The sequence below is a fragment of the Rhineura floridana genome, chromosome 5, assembly GCF_030035675.1.
Source record: "Rhineura floridana isolate rRhiFlo1 chromosome 5, rRhiFlo1.hap2, whole genome shotgun sequence".
Classification (NCBI taxonomy): Eukaryota; Metazoa; Chordata; class Lepidosauria; order Squamata; family Rhineuridae; genus Rhineura; species Rhineura floridana.
Window position 1 is genome coordinate 155,090,804 of NC_084484.1, and position 22,363 is coordinate 155,113,166.

At 42.3% G+C, this 22,363-nt stretch overlaps 1 protein-coding gene across 4 annotated transcripts in view; it reads left to right on the forward strand.

Annotated features, from left to right (window-relative positions):
- The window catches only part of ATP8A2 (ATPase phospholipid transporting 8A2), a 564,338-nt gene that overhangs the window by 284,256 nt on the left and 257,719 nt on the right, over positions 1-22,363 (forward strand). For all 4 annotated transcript variants that reach the window (XM_061629581.1, XM_061629578.1, XM_061629580.1 and 1 more), the window contains exons 26-27: positions 6,721-6,904; positions 18,629-18,739. In XM_061629581.1, the coding sequence (XP_061485565.1) occupies positions 6,721-6,904; positions 18,629-18,739 (295 nt within the window). The remainder of the gene's footprint in view (positions 1-6,720; positions 6,905-18,628; positions 18,740-22,363) is intronic.

Genomic DNA, 22,363 nt, shown 5'->3' on the forward strand with positions numbered 1-22,363 from the left:
GTGCCTGCTGTAGAATAAAAAGGTGGGGAAAACCCTGAAAAGCAATGATACTATTCACAATGTTTTCCTTTTGGAAAGGAAAGGGGCTTTCCTTCTGCCCAGTGCCCATCCACCCAATCTCCTCCGCTCCACCTTCTGCTCTATCCTGACCCTTCTCTCCCCTTCCACCTCCTTCCACTCCCTGCCACTCCCCCAAATCATTCACCTATACTAAGCATGATTGTACAGAAGTAAATCCCACTGAACTCAATAAGCATAGAAATGATCAAACCTGCCCTCCCCTCCTATCCCCTCCCTTTTGCCCCTGCCCTCCCCATCCCCTTCAAATCCCTCCTCCTCCTTCCCCTCTCCTCCTCCATGGTCAGTTCTACATATTCTAAGCATGATTGCACAGGGGTAAATCCTACTGAACTCAATAAGCATGCAAATGATCAGACCTGCCTTCCTGTCCCCCTCTCTCTGTCCCCTCCCCTCTCCCTCCTCCCCCATGGTCAGTTTTAACTTTCCTGGGCTCCTGTTGGGAGGAAGGTGGGATGTACATTTTTTATTATTATTATCATCATCATCATCATCATCATCTAAGCATGATTGCACGGGAGTAAATGCCACCGAACTCAATAAGCATGCAAATGTTCAAACCTTCCCTCCCCCCTCCCCTTCCCACCTGCTACCATCCCCTCCTCCCCTCTGTCTTCCTCCTCTCCTCCCTCCTCCTCCATGGTCAGTTTCACCTATTCTAAGCATGATTGCAGGAGAGTAAATCCCATTGAACTCAATAAGCATGCAAATGATCAATCCATTCTCAGCAAACTTGCACAGGATATGGTGAGTGGTGACAACACCTGCCATCTCCAAAGATGGAGAATTACATTTTTGTATGTTTCTTGGTGTTCTTACTTTGCTTCTTTCCTGTGTTACTACTGTTTCTACAGAGAATCTAACCTAGAAAATTACATTTCTCTCATTACTCATCCTAGAAATCTGTGTTAATTTTTTAAATTAATTTCAAAGCCTTAGTTGGTCAATGTCACATGATGGTGAAGACAGCCTTTTGTGTTTCAAACTGGAGGTTATGTTCTATTTCTATTTGGGGTGCATTAACAGTTGAATCTGGAACTGCAGTTTAATGTAAAATCAGACTGATTACAATATGTTGCTACTTAAGCAATGAATCTAGCTGTTGGAAAAAACAAACTTGGTCTGCCCATGATGCATGTTTTCAACCTGCTATGCTTAAACCACTTCACTTAAGGAAAGGTGGGCATGTTCAATTAAAAAGACAGAGCACACCTGGGAAAATGCTAGAATATATTTCACCTCCCACTGTTTTATCTTGTGCAAACTGAGACACTCCTCATCTCCATTGGAGACTATTTTTTCAGAATAGTCAGTGCCATTATTCCATAATTGTTTTTTGAGTTTTTTTAGTGTAAATTTTTTAAAGTGTTGCTGTGCTTCACATATTTACAGAAACGGAAGCAAAAGAAAATGATTTACTATACGAAACTTAACTAAAATTCCAATGTAAATCAAACATATTTAAAGTGACTATCTGAACTGTATCAACTGTCTTAATATAGTTGCTTCCTCCCTGCTAAAACAAGATCAGCACTGCACATGACTTGTTTCTGTTACTTGGGCTGATTGCAGGTGTTGCCCCCACTCACCATATGCTCAGAGGCACATGTTACCAAATTCTTCCAAGCTACACAGGATGTGGATTTGGACTGTGAAAGACCAACCCAAATTGTATTTGCATTTTGACAGATTTGTAGGGCAGTACAATATCTCAGAGAGGAGGTCAGTTCTCCTGCTCCCCTGGTGCATTCACTATAGCTGCCCAATTTCCCTGCTTTTTAGTTTGATAGAAATCTGTTGGCTATAGATACATTCTTAAACCGCAAGGTTTTTTTGCCTATTAGTGAATCTTCTTAAACGTATGAAAAATGGATTTAGGCAAGCAAAAAGATGTTACCGAGGATTTGCTTTATTGTGAAATAATTAACACCACTGAGTGGGTAAAGGGTAGCTGACTTTCCTCCTTGGCTCAGAGAATACCTGAAGCTCATAACTGAGTTATTCCACATATGCAAGCTCGTGTTTTGGGTCAAACTCTGTCTGGAGTTTTCACTATCAGGGTTGCAATTAGGAATTAAGCTAGACCATAGCTTTGGCAGTATTTTATTTCATCAACAACACATAAATGTTAGTTTTAACACTAATGAGCTCCAGCATTTCCTTATTCTCAATTTGTAAATTAACATATTTGTGCAATTATTAGTAACAAAGTATGTAATTTGTTTTTGTTTTGAAGTAAGGTTGAACCAAATTATTTTGTAATATTTCAATATGAGGGTTTAATAACCTACCCAATTATAATTCTAAGCATAAAGTATTAAAATTAAAATTGTGTTGTTGTTTTTAAAAATGCCTAGCCAGTTCTCTCTAAGCCCACTGTTGTCTTCTGCATTAAAACCTTTCCAAAGACAAAAGTAAGCAGATGAAGTCTGATGATAGAGCCTTCCAGTTAATTAAATGTACCCTGAGACACTGCTCCTTTTTAATGAGGAAACCGTGCAGATGCATTGATTAAGGTTTGCAAGGTGAGGATGGCCTTAATAATGGCTTTAATGAGAGGGTGGTGAACTGACAGTTTAGGGTATGGCATGGGTAGGGAACCTGTGTCCTCCACCCCAGATGTTATTGAACTCCCAACTTCCACCAGCCCTAGTCAGTATAGCTCATGGTCAATGATGATGGGAGTTGCAGTCCAGCAACATCTGAAGGACCACAAATGCCTCATCCCTGGGGAACCCCCTCCTCAAATAGGAGGACTTGCTGCATTAATACGGTATTGTGGCTTTCTGTTAACTTCACCAGCTGACTGAGAATATTGTATAAACATCAAATCAAGGATCAGTGCTTATGGAATCATAAATAGGAATCGGGTCTTTAGTGTGGTGGCACCTACCCTTTGGAATTCCCTCCTGTTACATGACTTTTCAGCACCTACTAAAGACTTTCCTCTTTCAACAAACCTTTTAAGTGGAGATCTTTATCCCAGTCTACATCTGTATCAGAACTATTCTTAACTGTTTTTATATACTGAATTATTTTTAAATGTTTGTATTGTTTACATATATGGAACTTTTAAAAATTGTTCTATATATGAAAACTGTTTTTAATTGTTTTACCCCTTTTTTGTTTGATTGTTGTAACTGTTTTATTTGTTTTATATTTATTTATTTAACAACATTTGTATACCCCTTAATTGTAAACCAAACCTGCAAGCAGTTTACAAACAACCTTAAATTATTCATTAAAATTATATATTTTAAAAAGTCAAAGCTAAAAGTGCATTTTAAAATATTCAAAACAATTAAAACCAGCAGTTAAGTTAAAATTGCAAAGTAAAGCACATCATCTTTTACATGTCTGGGTAAGGTTTATAATTGTGTATTTTATTGTAACCCATCTATGAGGAGAATTTACCAAATAAAACATATAGGAGACTAGTGTATACTGTACTGTAACTGCATGCTTTCAGAACCAACGTATTTAGTAATCTTGTTAAATGTTTGTTTTATTTGTTTCATAAATAAATTTACTGTAACATAGACCTCATTCTCGGCCTAGCTATCATGGAGAACAAGTAAATTGGCAAAGGATAGATATAAGCGCATACAGTTATTCATGGTGGCAGTGAAGTACCCAGTGGAGTGAAACAGTTGCTGGTTTCGGAGGAGCAACTTGTAGCTGGAATCTGTAGTGGCAATAAAGTATTCAGAAGGATTGGGGATTTCTGTCTGTAAGCAAGAGCTGGGAGGAATAAGCAAGGTCCCTAGTAGTAGCTTTACTTAATTCTTAGTGTGGGGGGGGGAAATATGTCTACCAGCTCCAGACAGTGTTTTGGCAACAATGCCCTTTCAAAAGACCTTTTATATTTTCTCTGTTTCTTTGCTTGTTTTCTATGTTGTGTGTATTTATTGTTGATTTGATTTTTCAAAAATTATTCATTATGAATTGTTAACTGTCCTGAGAGTAGCAATGCTGAATATTTATTATATGTATTAATAATATTAATATTTAATATTTGTTAATAAATGAATAAATAAATAAAGTTTTATATGCCTGCCTGCCCAGTGGTAAATAGGAGTGAACAGGTGTAGCAAACTGTTACAGAGCTCTGGCAAAACCGGCCACTTTAGAATAAAGACAAACGTAGATTATGGATAGGCATTTACCACTGTTTTTGCCAGATGTGACAGAGGGTTTGTGCAAAGGCTTTCAACCAAGGGTGGGGAACCTGTGGCTGGGGATGTTGCTAGGCTACAACTTCCATCATGCTTGATGATTGGCCATGTTGGTTGGGGCTGATGGATGTTGTTGGAGTCCCAACAACATCTGTAGGGTCACTGGTTCCCCACACTTACTTTATACACAAAAGGTGTGTGAGGCAAGAGAAGACCCATTCCAATATGGGTTCAGGGCAGGCCTGGTTATGGAACTGAATTGGCCTTGGTAACCCTGATGGATGACTTTTATTGGGAGCAGGACAAGGGGATTGTGACCCTGTTATTCTTACTTGATCTCTCAGCAGCTTTCGATACCATTGACCATGGTATCCTTCTGGGCCGACTTAGTGAGATGGGTATTGGAAGCACTGTTTTACAGTGGTTCTGATCATATCTCCAGGGTCATTTTCAGAGAATAGTACTGGATGATTGTTTTTTGGCCCCCTGGTAGTTGTGCTGTGGGGTACCTCTGGGTACCATCTTGTCCCCAACACTATTTAACATCTATATGAAGCCCTTGGGAGTGGCCATCAGGGGATTTGGGGCAAGGTGTCAGCAGTGTGCTGATGATACGCAGCTCTATTTCTCCATAACATCTGAATCAGGAGAGGATGTGCAAGCCCTGGACTGGTGCCTGGACTCGGTGGTGGCCTGGATGAGGGCCAATAAACTGAGTCTGAATCCTAGAACGACGGAGGCCCTGTGGGTTGGTGGTTCCCGAGTTTGGATAATTGGCCAATTGCCTGCTTTGGATGGAGTCGTACTCCCTCTGAAAGAGCAGGTCCGTAGTCTGAGGATGCTCCCGGATGCATCTTTGTTGCTAGAGATCCAGATGACCTCAATGGCTAGGAGGCCTTTTACCAGTTTTGGCTGGCAAGACAGCTGTGGCTGTTTCTGGACTGGGATAGCCTGACCACTGTTGGCTATGCACTGGTAACCTCCATTCTGGAAGATATCAATGGATATCAATGAGCCATAATGGGTATGTTTTATCTCCGTTGTCGGAGGCAGTATGCATCTAAATATCAGCTGCTGGGTATTACAAGTGGGGAAAATGCTGTTGCACTAAAGTCCTGCTTGCAATCTTACGTTATACACGCTGCCTGTGACCAACACCATTGAACAGGGGTGGGGAAGCTGTATCCCTCCAGATGTTGTTGGACTCCCACTCCCACCAGCCTCAGCCAGCATGGCCAATGGTCAGGGATGGTGGGAGTGGGGGGGGCACAGTTTTCCCATCCTTGGCATAGAAAGAATTATTAAAGTTGTTTCTGTAGAAGGTCTTAAAACTGACATAGCCAAATAACTTACCTCTTTGGTACCTTCTGATACTTTGACAGAGGTAAAGGTAACATCAGGAGGAAGGGCAACCAATCCCCAATATACACACATGAACAGCATTCTTTTAAAGATGATAGAACAGTCCTGCATAAGCGTAAAAGTTGTGCTGCAGCAGGACTCCTCCTATTAATATCTGGCTGTTTAAGAGATTATTCCTTTTGCTTTTCAGTATGGCACCCACATGGTTTATACTACCAAAGACATATGCTCCTGGATATTGTAATAGTTGACAATGGTTCCTGAACCTTCTGCAGAAAGGTGGAATAGAGACTGTGCAGCAAAGTCTAAGGGAACTTCTAGACTGGCTGTTTATTGAGCATTTGTCCTGATATGTTGATACAGAGACTAGAGGACATTGCCTAGTAGTGATTGCTATCCCACGCTTTCCAGTGCAACTTTCTGCAACTTTTCTTATCAGCCCTTTTGTGATGGGATAATTGCACTTGAAAGTGCAGGATAATAACCAATTTTTTGTGTGAATAAACACACAAGTTAATTTTTTGCCCAAAGTTAATTTTGTGAGCCAAGTGGTGTCATTTCAGTTCAAGACTGAAAGCCCATCCCTGTGGCAACTGGGAAATTTGAACACCATACACTTAAAGCACATTTAAAGCACTTTATTTTCCCCAGAGAACCCTGGGAACTGTAGTTCATTAAGGATGTTAGGAATTGCAGCTATGTGAAGGGTAAACTACAGTTCCCAGGATACTTTGGGGGGGAACAATGTGCTTTAAATGTATGGTGTGTCATGTGTAGCAAATACTCTGTTATCAAAAGTTTTCAGTCTGGTATTTTTGATTATCATTACATGCACACACACACAACCATTTCATAGTTCTTCAAAGCTACTGAGCATTCAAGTTTGTAACATGTGCTTACATTATTTACTTGCAGAGAAGGACAAGAGCTGAGGGGAGGGAGGAATTGATGTGCATCTATCAAGCTTGAAGTGTTGGAGCAGGAAACATTCCAGGACCTGCCCTTTTTATATGTCTAAATCTAGATTACAGCTGTCCCTCTCTGGAAAGTCATGCATAGTTTAGTGTGTGGGAAACTGACCGACGTTTTCTCTCCTCCTTCCTAGGGTGTCTCCTCTGCAGAAGTCTGAAATAGTTGACATGGTAAAGAAGCATGTGAATGCCATCACCCTGGCCATTGGGGATGGCGCCAACGACGTGGGGATGATCCAGACGGCTCATGTTGGAGTGGGGATCAGTGGCAATGAAGGCATGCAGGCAACCAATTCCTCCGATTACGCCATAGCACAGGTTAGAGTCCCACAAGGGAGCAGCTGCCATATCCTGTTGAAGGAGGTATTGGCTGTGTGGGCAGTATGAACGCCTCCTTGCTGACTTAAGAGGCCAAGCAGATTTTCCTCCCTCTTTCCTTTGAGGCTGCAGCCTTAAAGCAGATATCTCATAAGTGCTTGGGAATCCTTTCCATTGGGCTGGGCCGTAAGCCATCTTCTCCTGAAGGTTTTAAGTTTCTCCTTACTTGCCGCCGTACTTCAGACTCCAGTCATTGGGAAGCAAAGTCAGGGCATTACAGCTGTTGAAGCTCTGCTAATGATATATAGCTATATAGACATTCTTGCTCTTGACTTGGACATCTGTTGGTGAAGTATGTTCCTGTTCAGCAATAGTAAATGGTACTCTCACTTTTGTTTCAATGACTTCAGGAGAAAACTATGAAGGATAGCTTATTATTTCTATTCTGGTTCTCCAGTTGAGGCCCATAATGATCGGGAAACAGTGATCAGTAACGGATGAAATGGTCTTGTCTTTTGGAAGAGGGTAGAATTATTTTTCTCTGACCTTTGTTGCGCCAGGGTTACAGTGCTTTAATGTACTTTAAATGCTCGAACCTAAAGTTCTGGTATGTGATTGAATCACTCCCACAAAATACTGACAGTCTGGAGGCACCTCTTATCTCCTGAAAAGAAACAGACATTCTTATCCTTTGATAGATGCTGCGCAGCATTTGCAAACATCATAGAAGCCCCAAATTGACTATTTTCAACTCATGTCAGTGCTTACCATAGTTTTGAGTCTGATGTATTAGGGGAAGGTATATTATTGAAAATATGTTCAGGAAGAGAAATTTGCTCTAAAATATTGATGAATTTTCTTGAGGAGTGTTTTTTTTAAAATAATCAAATTGCTGCGAAAATGTGTAAAACTGAATTCAAAATGGGAAAAATGAGGAACTTAGAAGACCAGAATTGAAACATTGATCTGTCCCTGCTGACACTAGGAGCAGAGCTTCTCCAATCTGGAGACCATTAGTTTCAATAGGATTAAACCATAATTAATTTTATCTGAATTGGGATCATCGTGTTTAATTGCTGGAAAGTAAAGTGAAGGGGACAGAGGAATGTTGAAAAGTGCACTAAATCCAAAAGTTTAGTAAAGCTATAGTAAGCAGGTTGTAGTGTATAGATTTAAAGCTTTAGTAATTGGCATTTGAGCTACAATGAAGTTTAATTTAAATATGGGTCTGTGGGAAAGAACATACTAATTCTGTTATCCACCCAACCCCTGGGACACAGAGAACTACAGATAATTTACTGTTCCATTCTGTTAATGTTTACTGAGAAATAAGTCCCTCTTATTTCAGTGTGATTTATTCCCATGTAAGTTTGCATAGGACTACAGTCGTAGTCCCTCTGATTTGAAGAGTATAAATTGATAATGAATCTAATTTTGCATTGTTTATTTTATTTATTTAAAATATTTCTATCCCACCCTTCTACCCTATAATAGGGCACTCAGTGCAGCTTACAATAAAATCGAGCCCGTAAATAATAAAATTGTACACAATAAAATAAAACACATTGTAAAACACAATAAGACACATTGTCTGCATATAATCCCTAAAAATAACGTGCAGTTGCCTGTCTTTTATGGAAGACATGTACATCTGCATTTTGCTAGTTTTCCACTTAGTAAAAAATATGAGCACAGAGGGAAAACATACTTTACAGAATAATAGAAACAAGTGCACAGTGCAGGCCTGTAGAAACGGTCATGATTTCTTAACTATGCAGCGGTGCAGGTGGCCTAGCCTTGCTGCATTGCCTTCAGTATACTGTATACTCAGCTGTGCATTCAAGCACACATTTCATTGAAGGGATTGGCCATCTGCCCTGGCCCATCTGCCCAGATGGGCCATCTGCCCTGTTTTGAACATTTGGATGCATGTGCCATTTAGTGTGGGTCCAATTCTAGAGTGGGGCATGGGGATGGGGAGTTGAACTCAGAGGATGTGCATGAATGATACTGAATTATAACATTAAATGTATGTGTGTGTCCGTTTCTTGTTTTTCTTATTTAAATGGCAGCCATGGAATGTACCCGCATTGAGATCACAGTGTATGTACAGGGAAGGAGCTTAATGTTTCCCCATGCCAGTCAGATGAAAATCATCCATCTAAAATTGCTAAATACCTTGGGAAGGGATTGCTTATTAAGGCTAATGGCATTTTCACTCTCTCAGGACAATTAGCAACTGAGGAAGGGGAGAGATTTTTGTAGGGACTGCATTATGGAGGGAAAGGGCTAACTGCCTCCCCAGGTGCCATGATCCAGATCCTGGCTAGCTGCTCTCCCCAGTGGCTGCTGTTTTAAATAAGAACATTTGAGTGCATTAAATGCATCCATGCATGGAAGCATGTTGTCTCAATTGCACCTGAGCACACATCCTCCAGGGCTAATTCCCCCATGCTGTGAGGGATCTTAAAAGGATCAGCTGCTGCTTAATAGGCACTCTGCCCAGTGGCTCTGTGGAGCCAGCAAACAGTGACATTTAACATTTGGCTGCCACCTGGCAGTGACTCCCCCATAAAGCCAGTAGGCAAGAAGATCCAGGCACCAGCCATGGCCAGGAGCTTGGGGCACCACGGTTGACTGGCAAATCTATATTACTGGTGGGCTAGAAGACCAAGTACTCTTGTTTACTGAGGTTCAATGAGTTTGTCTAGGCTGGCACCATTCCTTTCTATCCTTAAGCCAGAGCCCAATTGCAGCCCTCTAGGCTTCTCTGTCTGGCCCTTGGGACTTCCCCCAGGCCCCACCCCCTCTGCCTAGGCCCCTCACTGCACCTGCACTCAGTCCCCCTTAAGTGCTTTTAGGTGTGTGTGTGTGTGTGTGTGTAAAAACATTTGACTTTTGTATTGCTGATATATATTTCAGTCAGGTTTCAGGCCTGGTTTTGGCACGGAAACAGCCTTGGTCACCCTGTATGATGACCTCTGTCGGGAGAGAGACAGGAGGAGTGTGACTCTGTTGATTCTCCTTGATCTCTCAGCAGCTTTTGATACCATCGACCATGGTATCCTTCTGGGAAGACTGGCTGAGTTGGGAGTGGGAGGGACTGCATTGCGGTGGTTCCACTCCTACTTGGCGAGTCAGCTCCAGAAGGTGGTGCTTGGGGAACATTGCTCGGCACCCTGGACTCTCCAGTATGGGGTTCTGCAGGGGTCAGTTCTGTTCCCCATGCTGTTCAACATCTACATGAAACCATTGGGTGCGGTCATCTGGAGCTTTGGAGTGCACTGCTGTCAGTATGCTGATGACATGCAGCTCTATTTCTCCTTTTCATCTTCTTCAGGTGAGGCTGTCAATGTGCTGAACCGGTGCCTGGCTGCGACAATGGACTGGATGGGGGCTAATAAACTGAGGCTCAATCCAGACAAGACTGAGATGGTGCTAGTGGGTGGTTCTTCTGACCGGATGGTGGGTGTCCAACCTGTCCTGGATGGGGTTGCACTCCCCCTGAAGGAGCAGGTTCATTGCTTGGGGTTTTTCCTAGAACCATCTCTGTCACTTGAGGCTCAGGTAGCCTCGGTGGCATGGAGTGCCTTCTACCAACTTCAGTTGGTGGCCCAGCTCGATACAAGGTGCTGGTTTTAACCTATAAAGCCTTACACGGCTTGGGACCACAATACCTGATGGAACACCTCTCCCGACACGAACCCACCCATCCACTATGCTCAACATCCAAGGCCCTCCTCCAGGTGCCTACTCCGAGGGAAGCTGGGAGTCTGACAACAAGGGAGAGTGCCTTCTCAGTGGTGGCCCCCAAATTATGGAATGATTTTTTTGACGAGGTGCACCTGGCACCAACACTGTTATCTTTTCAGTGCCAGGTCAAGACTTTCCTCTTCTCCCAGGCATTTTAGCATGTGTTTTTAAATTGCTTTTTTAAAATGTGTTTTTAAGTTTGTATATTTGTTATTAATGCTTTTAATTGTTGAAAACCACCCAGAGAGCTTCGGCTATGGAGCGGTATACAAATACAATAAATAAATAAATAAAATATATAGTCTACCGTACAAGGCAAGAGTCACCTCTGATGCTCTGCTCACTTTCACCTGCGGCCTTGCTCGCACTGACATGCACCCCTAGACAGTTGCCATTGAGGCAATGTGATTCCTGGGCTGAAGAGGGTTCCCCACCCCTGTCTTAAGCTGGGAGGAGGCACATCCCTTGAAGCTTCAAGGATCCAGGGGAGGTGAGTAATTGGACATGGAGGCACCTGAGGATACTCTTCATCCCCATCCAATTCTTGCCTCCATTATGAGCCCCAAGCTTCAGGGAAGCTTGCCAGCCCTTGCCATCTGTAAGGTGGCAGCTATGCAGTGCTCTTTGCCACCACCATTTGCTGCAAGAGTCTCTGTGATGTTGTGGTTTCAAGTGTTGAACTAGGAATGTGTGGGACCAAGTTCAAATCTCCACTCATCTGAATCTCTTGGTGATTTTCAGCCATTCACTGTCTCTCAGGCTGACCTACCTCACAGGGTTGTTGAGAGGATAAATCGGGGAAGACCACTGAGTTTCTTGGAAGAAAAGCAAAACAGAAATGTAATATTAAGAAATATGATGGGTGTTGATGCATAAATCTCATTCTTGTAGAATCTGGGTAAAGCTGAATTCGTTTGTTGCAGACATACACAGTTGCAACTGTAATAGAAGCCTGGAGATTTAACACTGAAAGCTGACTCTTCTTCTCATTAGATAATTAACCTCTGGGAAATGCAGCATTCGTAAACCCAAAAGATGCTGCAGATGTGATGCCAGACAGGGCCAGACACAAAAAAATCCAAAGCATGTTCAGGAGTCTTAGGGAGATTATCATAATTTAAACTAAACAAATATGAGAGAAATTTGACCTGTTGCCACAAAGAATAACTTCCTTGGATTAAAACAACAGTAACAGCAACAGAGTGCATCTTTAGAAAATATCTCTTGTGTTCAAGTTGTGACACACTCCACCGACTTGTTTACAGAGACTGCAAAACTAAGAGAGAATTTCTTGAGGCAGTTCAGAAAATGGATGCAGATTTAATTATTATCCAAAGGAAGAATCTGTTATGCTCAAGGATCACTTCTATAATACAGCTGCTAATAGAAATTCTTATTAAATGAATACTGGTCTCATGTTTCCTGAAAAAGACTAGTTTATATTGCTTTTTCTCCTGTTCACTTATTTCGTTGAGATAATGAGTGCTGGCAGTCTCTGCAGTGCCTGAGGCAAGCCCTGGCTGGCCGCCACCTTGCGGTTCCAACTGCCATGTGATGGATCCTACAAGGTGACAAGCACTACAGGGCTGATTCAAGGCTGAATGCTCTGTTACTCTGTCATGTACACATGCTAGGGATGGACAAATCTGTCAATTTCAGTTTTTCTCATTTTTCCAATCTTGAAGTTCAGTTTGCTCCATTTCTGCATCAGTTTTTCTTTTAAAAGTCTGCATGGAAATGTGTATGGATTTTCCTGTGCATTTTTCAAATATACACATTTTGGTACATAATTTTGCCTTGTATACACATTGTTAAACAAACAGTTTTCCCTAATGAATTTTGGTACATTATCTTTGCTAATGTACACATTTTTCTGTGTGCGCATGTCCTCTAATGTATGGATTTTCCTCTAATATATAGATTTTTATATGCAATTTTTGGTTGGAGAATTGGGAGAAGTGTGGATTTTGAAGTATAGGAACATAGGGAACTGTCTTAAGTCAGATCCTTGGTCCATCTTGCGCAGTACTCTTTACACTGACTGGCAGTGCTCTCCAGTATTTCAGGCAAGGGACTGCCTGGAGTTGCCAAGGAACGAACCTGGGACCTTTTGTGTGCAAGGCAGATGCTCTACTGCTGGCCCATAGCTGTGTTTCAATTCACGTATTGGTTTGGGAATTATAAATTTATCCCCCATCCCTAACAATGCATGGCATTGAGAAACTAGATAGAGAAAAGTTCTTCTCCCTCTCTCGTAATACTAGAACTCGTGGACATCCACTGAAGCTGAATGTTGGAAGATTCAGGACAGACAAAAGGAAGTACTTCTTTACTCAGCGCATAGTTAAACTATGGAATTTGCTCCCACAAAACGCAGTAATGGCCACCAGCTTGGATGGCTTTAAAAGAAGATTAGACAGGACAGGGGTATCAATGGCTACTAGCCGTGATGGCTGTGCTCTGCCACCCTAGTCAGAGGCAGCATGCTTCTGAAAACCAGTTGCTGGAAGCCTCAGGAGGGGAGAGTGTTCTTGCACTCGGGTCCTGCTTGCGGGCTTCCCCCAGGCACCTGGTTGGCCACTGTGAGAACAGGATGCTGGACTAGATGGGCCACTGGCCTGATCCAGCAGGCTCTTCTTATGTTCTTATGTTAACATACATACAGTGCCTTGCAAAAGTACTCAGACCCCTAACCAGTGCTCTCATATTACTGAATTACAAATGGTACATTGTAATTTTGTTCTGTATAATATTTTATTTTGAAACACTGAAACTCAAAATCAATTATTGTAAGGTGACATTGGTTTTATGTTGGGAAATATTTGTAAGAAGCATAAAAAACTGAAACATGTTGCTTGCGTAAGTATTCAACCCCCACACATTAATATTTGGGCAAGCCACCTTTCGCTGCAATAACAACTTTAAGTCTTTTGGGGTAGGTATGTACCAGCTTTGCACACAGTGTCGAAGGGGTTTTGGCCCATTCTTCTTGGCAGATTCATTCCAGGTCGTTCAGGTTGGTTGGACGTCGCTTGTGGGCCGCAATTTTCAAAGAGCACCACAGATTCTCAGTGGGATTGAGATCAGGACTTTGACTGGGCCACTGTAGGACATTCACCTTTTTGTTCTTGAGCCACTCCAGTGTTGCTTTGGCCTTGTGCTTGGGACCATTGTCTTGCTGAAAAGAGAATTTCCTCCCAAGCTTCAGTTTTTTAGTGGACTGAAGCAGGTTCTTTTGCAGTATTTCCCTGTACTTTGCTCCATCCATTCTTCCTTCGATTTTTACAAGATGCCCAGTCCCTGCTGTTGAGAAGCATCCCCACAGCATAATGCTGTCACCACCACACTTCACTGTATGGATGGTGTGTCTTGAGGCATGGGCAGTGTTAGGTTTGCTCCACACATAGCGCTTTGATTGTTGGCCAAAAAGCTCCGTCTTGGTCTCATCTGACCACAAAACCTTTTCCCACATCACAGTTGGGACACTCTCATGCTTTCTGGCAAACTCCAGACATGCTTTCAGATGGTACTTTGTGAGTAAAAGCTCAAAGGCTTCTTTCTTGCCACCCTCCCCTACAGGCCAATGTTATGCAGATCTCTTGATATGGTTGACTAGTACACGATCCACTCCCAGCCACTGAATTCTGTAGCTCCTTCAAAGTGATTGTTGGCCTCTCTATGGCTTCTCTCACAAGTCTCCTTCTTGTTCGAGCACTGAGTTTTGAGGGACGGCCTTTTCTTGGCGGTGTGATGCAGCTTCCACTTCCTGATTATTGATCCAACTGTGCTCACTGGGATATCCAAACACTTGGATATTAGTTTGTACCCTTTCCCTAATCTATGCATTTGTATTACTTTATCTCACTTCTGTAGAAAACTCCTTGGTTTTCATTTTACTTCAACAGTGGGGGTTTATCCTGACAATGTGACAGCAACTTTAATGGTTCACAGGTGGAGGCCAATGGTAAGGATATTGTGTCCTCAATAGGGCAATTTCTTTCATCTGTGTAAACTGGGAGCTTCCACAGCATAGGAGTTGAATTACATGTTTCAGTTTTTTATGTTTCTTACAAACATTTCCCAACATAAAACCAATGTCACCTTACAATAATTGATTCTGAGTTTCAGTGTTTCAAAATAAAATATTATACAGAATGAAATTACAATGTACCATTTGTAATTCAGTAATATGAGAGCATTGGTCAGGGGTCTGAGTACGTTTGCAAAGCACTGTAGGTCCATGCTTCTGTATGGGTGTGCAAATACATATGTGCATTCAACATGGAAATGAAGCATTGCTGCAGTGGTATAGTTTTTCACCACGTCAGGAGATGGGTACAGGGATTGTTTTCTGATGAGTGTATCGAGACCACCAAAAAACAAATGAAATCTACAGGACCATCTGTGTTTGAGGGCACATAGAAAAACTTGTTCAGCAGCTGCTCCCCGTTTTCATTTTCTTTCAAGTTCTTCCAGATGTGAATATTTTCCATAGGTTTTACTAAATTACCCAGCATGTTAAAAGATCCATTGTGGAATACCTGAGGCTGTGGAAGACTCCTTGCTCCAGTGTTTCTGTTCCGGGAGAAAAACACCGTGAGAGCCAAAGCAGTAGAGAAACCTTTGTCAAGCTGGTGCCCACCAGATGTTTTGGACTAAAACACCCATCAGGTGGGTGTTGAAATCCAAAACATCTGGAGGGCACCAGCTTGGCATAGGCTGGGGTATTTTAGTTTAGTTGGTTAGTTAGTATTGTATATCCCACCATTTGTCCCAGAAGGAACCCAGGGAGGCAAACAAGCAATAAAACACTAAAAATATCTGTAAAACATCTTAAAAACAAAACATCTTTTTGAAAAATCTTTACAAACATATTAAAAAGCAATTCCAACACAGATGCAGACTGGGATAAGGTCTCTACTTAAAAGGCTTGTTGAAAGAGGGCAACTTGCTTAATTTGCACTGGGGGAGCCTGGGTTCCAAACCTGCTCAGCCCTGAAGCACTCTCCATGGCCCTGGGAAAGTTGTGATCACTCAAGCTAAACCCATACTAAGGGATGTTTTAAGGGCTGAATGGAGGAGGAAATGGTATATACCACCCTGAGCTTCATGGAATGTGGTGTGATAAATAAATGAAGCTGGTCAACAGTTCTCATAAAGAAAGAGGCAACTTTCAAAAGAGCTCTGAAAAATGTAGGAAAACTTAAATGAAATAGTAAATTACTCAGTGTGTTTCAGTGGAAACACTCCTTGAAGAAACAAGAATTCAGTGTATTCAGTCATTCTAGTAAGACAACGTCTGGAGATCTCATTGGTATTTTATTAAAGCTCGCTTAATTTTTCAGTACCATTTTGAGACTTATTTATTTATTTATTATTTGATTTACATCCCGCCCTTCCTCCTAGTAGGAGCCCAGGGTGGCAAACAAAAGCACTAAAAGCACTTTAAAACATCATAAAAACAGACTTTAAAATGCATTAAAGCAAAATGTCTTTAAAAACATTTTTTTAAAAAGCTTTGAAGACATCTTAAAAAAGAAAAAAGGTTAGAAACATACAGTGTTGTTTTTTTAAAAAAAAGGTTTATGAACATATGAAAAAGTAATTCCAACACAGATGCAGACTGGGATAAGGTCTCAACTTAAAAGGCTCGTTGAAAGAGGAAGGTCTTAAATAGGCGCCGAAAAGATAATAGAGATGGCGCCTGCCTAATATTTAAGGGGAAGAAATTCCACAGGGTAGGTGCCACCACACTAAAGGTCCGTTTCCTATGTTGTGCAGAATGGACCTCTTGATAAGATGGTATCTATAGGAGGCCCTCACCTGCAGAGCGCAGTGATCGACTGGGTATATAAGGGAAAAGGTATCCTGGTCCCAAGCTGTACAGGGCTTTGTATACCAAAACTAGAACCTTGAACTTGGCCCAGTAGCAAATTGTCAGCCAGTGCAATTCTTTCAGTAGCAGGGTGACATGTTGGCGATACCCTGCTCCAGTGAGCAGTCTCGCCGCTGCATTTTGCACCAGCTGCAGCTTCTGGACCAACTTCAAGGGCAGCCCCACATAGAGTGCGTTACAGTAATCCATCCTGGAGGCTACCAGTGCATGGACAACAGTGATCAGGCTATCCCGGTCCAAAAACGGCTGCAGCTCACCAGCCGAAGCTGGTAAAAGGCACTCCTAGCCACTGAGGTCACCTGGGCCTGTAGTGACAAAGATGGTTGCAGGAGCATCCCCAGATTATGGACCTGCTCTTTCAGAGGGAGTGTGACCCCATCCAAAGCAGGCAACTGACAAATTATCTGAACTCGGAAACCAGCAACTCACACCACCTCCGTCTTGCTAGGATTCAGACTCAGTTTATTGGCCCTCATCCAGCCCACCACAGAGTCCAGGCACCGGTCCAGGGCTTGCACGGCTTCTCCCAATTCAGATGTTACAGAGAAATAGAGCTGGGTATCATCAGCATACTGCTGACACCTCGCCCCCAATCTCCTGATGACTGCTCCCAAGGGCTTCATATAGATGTTAAACAGCATGGGGGACAAGATGGTAACCTGTGGCACCCCATAGCACAACTGCCAGGGGGCCAAAAGACAATCACCCAATGCTATTCTCTGAAAACAACCTTGGAGATAGTATCAGAACCACTGTAAAACAGTGTCTCTGATACCCATCTCACCAAGTCGACCCAGAAGGATATCATGGTCAATGGTATCAAAAACCGCTGAGAGATCAAGTAGGAATAACAGGGTCTCATTCCCCCTGTCCTTCTCCCGATAAAAGTAATCCATCAGGGCGACCAAGGCCAATTCAGTCCCATAACCAGGCCTGAACTCAGACTGGATGGGTCAAGATAATCTGTTTCATCCAAGAGTACTTGCAGTTGCTGCACCAGAGACTTGCCTCTTTCTCTTTTGAATTTGGTGCTGCCCTCTTTTTCTCTATCTCTACAAAGGCTACAATGTTTAGGGCTGCCATCCTATACACACTTACCTGGGAATAAATCCCACTGACTACCATAGGACTTATTTTTTAGTAGGGATGTACTAGAATTCCATTCAATTTGGATTTGGTACTGAATTTTCCATTAATTCACTTATTCTCAATCACTGAGGATCGGATTTTAATGTACCAAATTTCCACAGCTAGTTTTGAAAACAGACTTTTTAGTCCACCTCTAAAACATAGATTGTAAGAATGATTTTTATATATATCCTTTTAAAATATTGATATTTTCTTCAAAATATTGATATTTTTAAAGGAAATGATATTTTCTTCAAAATATTGACATTTCGTTTAAAAATATCAATATTAATACAATTTTTTTTTAGTGGGAAAAAAACATGGATCAGTAAAAGCAGTGGTTAGCGGATACTTAACAAACTCAAATTAATGCTGGCCTGTTAGGTTGACAGAATGCTTTCAAACTGGCACCAGCCAACGGATCCCATCCCTAATTTTGAGCAAACCTGCATAGTTACACTGTAATTCTGGGCATGGAACTCTGTTCAGAATACTCCCAAATATTGCTCAGAAGTCATAACTTGATGGGAAACTAGTTGCATGAATCCAGGTCTGCATTATGTATCTCCTGCACATAAGGCAGGGGTGGGAAAACATTGGCCCTCCAGATGTTGAACTACGTAATCCCTGGCCATTGCTAATGGGAGTTGTAGTTCAGCAATACCTGGAGAGCCAAAGGTTTCCCACCCCTGATATAAGACCTGTGCAGAACTTGCATTGATTCAGCAGACCTTTCACTTGGTCTTCCATGTCAGTTGCACCTTGTGGCGACTGCAAAAACATACGGTGAGGTGGGAACAAATGTGATCATCTGAGCCCACCCTGAATTCAAACTGTCCAAAGTGCATAATGTATAACAATGGCAAGTGATGTTTGCTTTATATGTAGACTCTAGCTTGCATCTCTCTACAATGTAATTTAATTGTTGGCCATTTTTCCTTCCCCAGTTTTCCTACTTGGAGAAGCTGTTACTTGTCCATGGAGCCTGGAGTTACAATCGAGTGACGAAATGCATATTGTATTGCTTTTATAAGAATGTGGTTCTGTATATTATTGAGGTAAGTACAACCAGGAGTATGAACCTTTCCCCCGCTGTTATTTTATTATAGTAAGCTGGAAATTATGGGTAAGCAGTATGTGGCATGCTTCACATATAGACTCGCCTATATGTTTCATAGCTTACAATGCAACACTACATAACAAGCTGTTTGTGTGAACATGCCCCCACAAGGCTCAGGTATGTGCAGAGGCCCTGTTCACATTACTTTGCATGGGTTAGTTTAGTTTATTAGATTCATTCGTAGCTTCCTGTAGCCAAAAGAAGTCCTAAAGCAATTTACAGAAATTTACAGAAAATATGATTCATAACAATATATCCATTAGGGCAACATCAAAATGCTAAAGGTGTTCATAAAGAAAAACAAAAATGTCCACTAAGGTTATCATTACAGACTTGTTTGTTTAATACATTTATATTCTACCATATACATCAGAAGATTTCTAGGCTGTTTACATTGGTTAAAACTTCAAAGTAAAACAACAATACAAGCATAGAAGTGGTCCGATATGGAGAGGAGGAGGAGAAGGAGGTTGCATGAGCCTGAGTTTCACTCCACCAAGTAGACAGTCTACTTACCTGGGCCACAAGTGAACCATATCTCATTTTTCTGCTTAACTTCACTGGAGTTTTAATGAGTTTTTTTCTTGAAGAATAGTTGTAGCAAGCACCGTGTAACTGAGCCACACTGGAATGCCATTCTTGAGGTCATTGTCCCACCTTTTCAATTCTTCTTGGTAAAGGGAGAGATTGTTCTAAATGTTGAAGTTTGAGGAGAGACAGACTTAGAAGTTGCAGAGGGCTACTTTTAGAAAGGGGAACAAGTTGGGTTAAGAAAACAATGAGGAAATGTCTGAGAAAAACCAAGTGCCTTCTGCCCCCTCCTCCTGAGATCTCCAGGGTCATATTTCAACGTGTTTCTCAAGCCATCAAAAGATGTAAATGCTTGCCCTAGAATGGCAACTCATAACAAAATTTGCTAGAACTACATTTTATGGTGTTTACAGTACATCTTTTAAACTATGTATTAAAGTTCCCATTGTCCTGTTTAGTTTTTATATATCAGTCTCTGGTTTTATTTTTTCACTGACTGTTTAGTAAATATTGATACACATAAAATGTTCCTTGAGTGTGGCGACTTTGCAAATGGTGTTTAAAGCCAAGTAGCACTATAAGAAAGACTCTTTCCCTTGAGAGGGGAACTCTGGAAGCAATCCACATCCCACTTGAAATCAGGACCGAAATGACCTCTGATTTTAATGGCTCTGGTCTGATAACTCTGTATAGTTAACAAGTCAGAAAAAGAAAACAAACTGATGTGCCCTTTTTGTCAGGTTTTAATCATTCTAGTATTCATTCGAAGCACTGCTATGGTGAGGCAATAATACATGGGTCTGGTTCACATTTACCGCTAAGCCGTGGTTTATAAACCCTGGTTTAGCTAACCATAGTTAAAGTTGATCATCTAAACCCAGGCCCGTAGCTTAACTATGGTTTATTAACCAGAGCTAAAACATGTTACTTAACCAAGGTTTGTTGTTGGCTTATAAACCTTGGTTAATGTTAACTATAGCTTAGAGTTATGTGTGCACCTGGACCTCCTCAGCTATGGCCACAGAGCAGCTACTGGCCAAATGCAATAGAGCCACAAGTGAAGAGCTACTCAAAATTCAAACCACTCCCTAGGCTCAGTGGCTCTCACTGGTGCTTTTAACTCCTCCTTTGCTTTTAACTCCCCTTTGCTTTCCGAAACTTATCAAATTGGGGGATGAAAGTGAAGAGGATTATGGAATTTGTAAGGTCAGCTCTTACTAACATCTCCACTCCCTCCTTCAGACTTACAGAAGTGAGGGGTGGCAGGGAGGACCCCAGGGAGCAGGTTAGAACAGTGGTGGCTGGTGCTTATTGGGACTGGTAGGGCGGAAGGCAAGGAGATCAACAGTAGATGGAGCCAGAGCCAATGGCAGACAGAGCCCCACCTGACTGGTTGAAAGAAGTTGGGCAGGTGCTGTGAGCCCACTGAGGTTGGTGGGGCAGTGCCCCATTTGCCCTAACAGACCAGCCTCCACTGGGTTAGAATTAGCCTGAAGGATCTGGAGATGGTTTCAAATGGAGATCTGGTTCCAACTCCCCTCCCCCCCATTTCAGAATTATTGCATTTCAGGGATAGCTAATGTGTTGACTACATACTGTAGATGTTGATGGACTACAGCTGCCATCATCCCTGATAACTGGTCATGTCGGCTGGAGCTGATGGGAGTTGGAGTCTAAGAACATCTGAAAGACACCACTTTAGCAATCCTTGTTCTACCTCCTCCTGCACATGATTCAGCAGTGGTGAATCTACCACCCAGCCCAACCATTGTACATCCTTTCTCAGTCCTGTGAGCCCCACACCAGTGTGTACCTTGCATGCTCTTTATGCTGGGCATGCTAACATTATTGAAAGTTCTCCTATAATTAGCAACATGGTTGCTACATCTTTCTGAAGAAATATCTAAGCACACCACTCTTGTATTTAAAGAGGCTAGAGAACTGTCCACTTTTTATTCATACCAGCTTAAGACATAATGTAGATCTTGTCTGGACTAGAACACCGTATTCACTTCTGGCTCCTGCCCCAAGACACAACAACAGAGGCTCTTGCAAGTAAGAAGGAAAGCTTTATTCGAGCACGTACTGGGCTCAGGAGCAGGGTCAGAGGTATGGAACTGGAGGGAAGCACCACAGGTGTTGCAACAAGTTGGCACGCCCCTCCCACTATGCTATTAAAGGCAGGGTATGGTGAGCTACTTGCAAGACTCCCTCTCCTTATGGGATTGGTGTGCTTCTCTGGGTGGGTGTGTTTGCTCCCATCTACAGAGGTAGTGCCTAGTTCTCAGCAGTGGGGCTGCCCTTCTGCCTTGGGCTCTGCCACAGCCTCATGGTGAGCCACCACCCCCAGGCTGGTCAGAGTCCTCCCCAGTCTCCCCTGAGGCTCTCCACTCTACAGGCGGGGCAGGGAAAGGATCCAAGCGGTCTGCCTCCCCCTCCACCACCCTGGTTGCAACCAACCAACCCCGCCCTCTGCTTCATCCTCCTTGTATGTTGGAGTCTTGTGACACCCTTTCTGAATGCAGAGATCTAGATGTAAAGAAAGCATGCTCATCTTCCCATTTGGGGAGGGAGCGGACGTACAGGTTTGGGTTTGGAGAAAGGTGGAGACACGACATACCAAGCATATACTTCCTCTTCTCTCTGCCTTTTCATCACTTCCAAAGCCACTGTTGGAAGGAATCGTTGCTAAATACACTATAGGGTTAACTGTTGGGCTCAGGCAAGATTCTGTAGTGTATTTAGCCTCATAATAAGCCCAACTGTGTCCCTAGACAACACTGCAAATCTCCCATCTGTGCCAATTATGTATTCACATTTCGTTACTTAATGTAATTCTTCTATTACCAAATTTTATTTTAGATTTTCTTCACATCTGTGGGCAGATCAATTTCTCTAGCTAAAGCTGATGTGAAGCTTGTCTTACGACTTAAGAACCATGAAATACACAAGCTGATTGCAAGTGTAGAAGAGCATTGGGGCATTTCTCTTGTGCCATGACTGGAGATATAGAAAGGCAGCCAGATCAAAG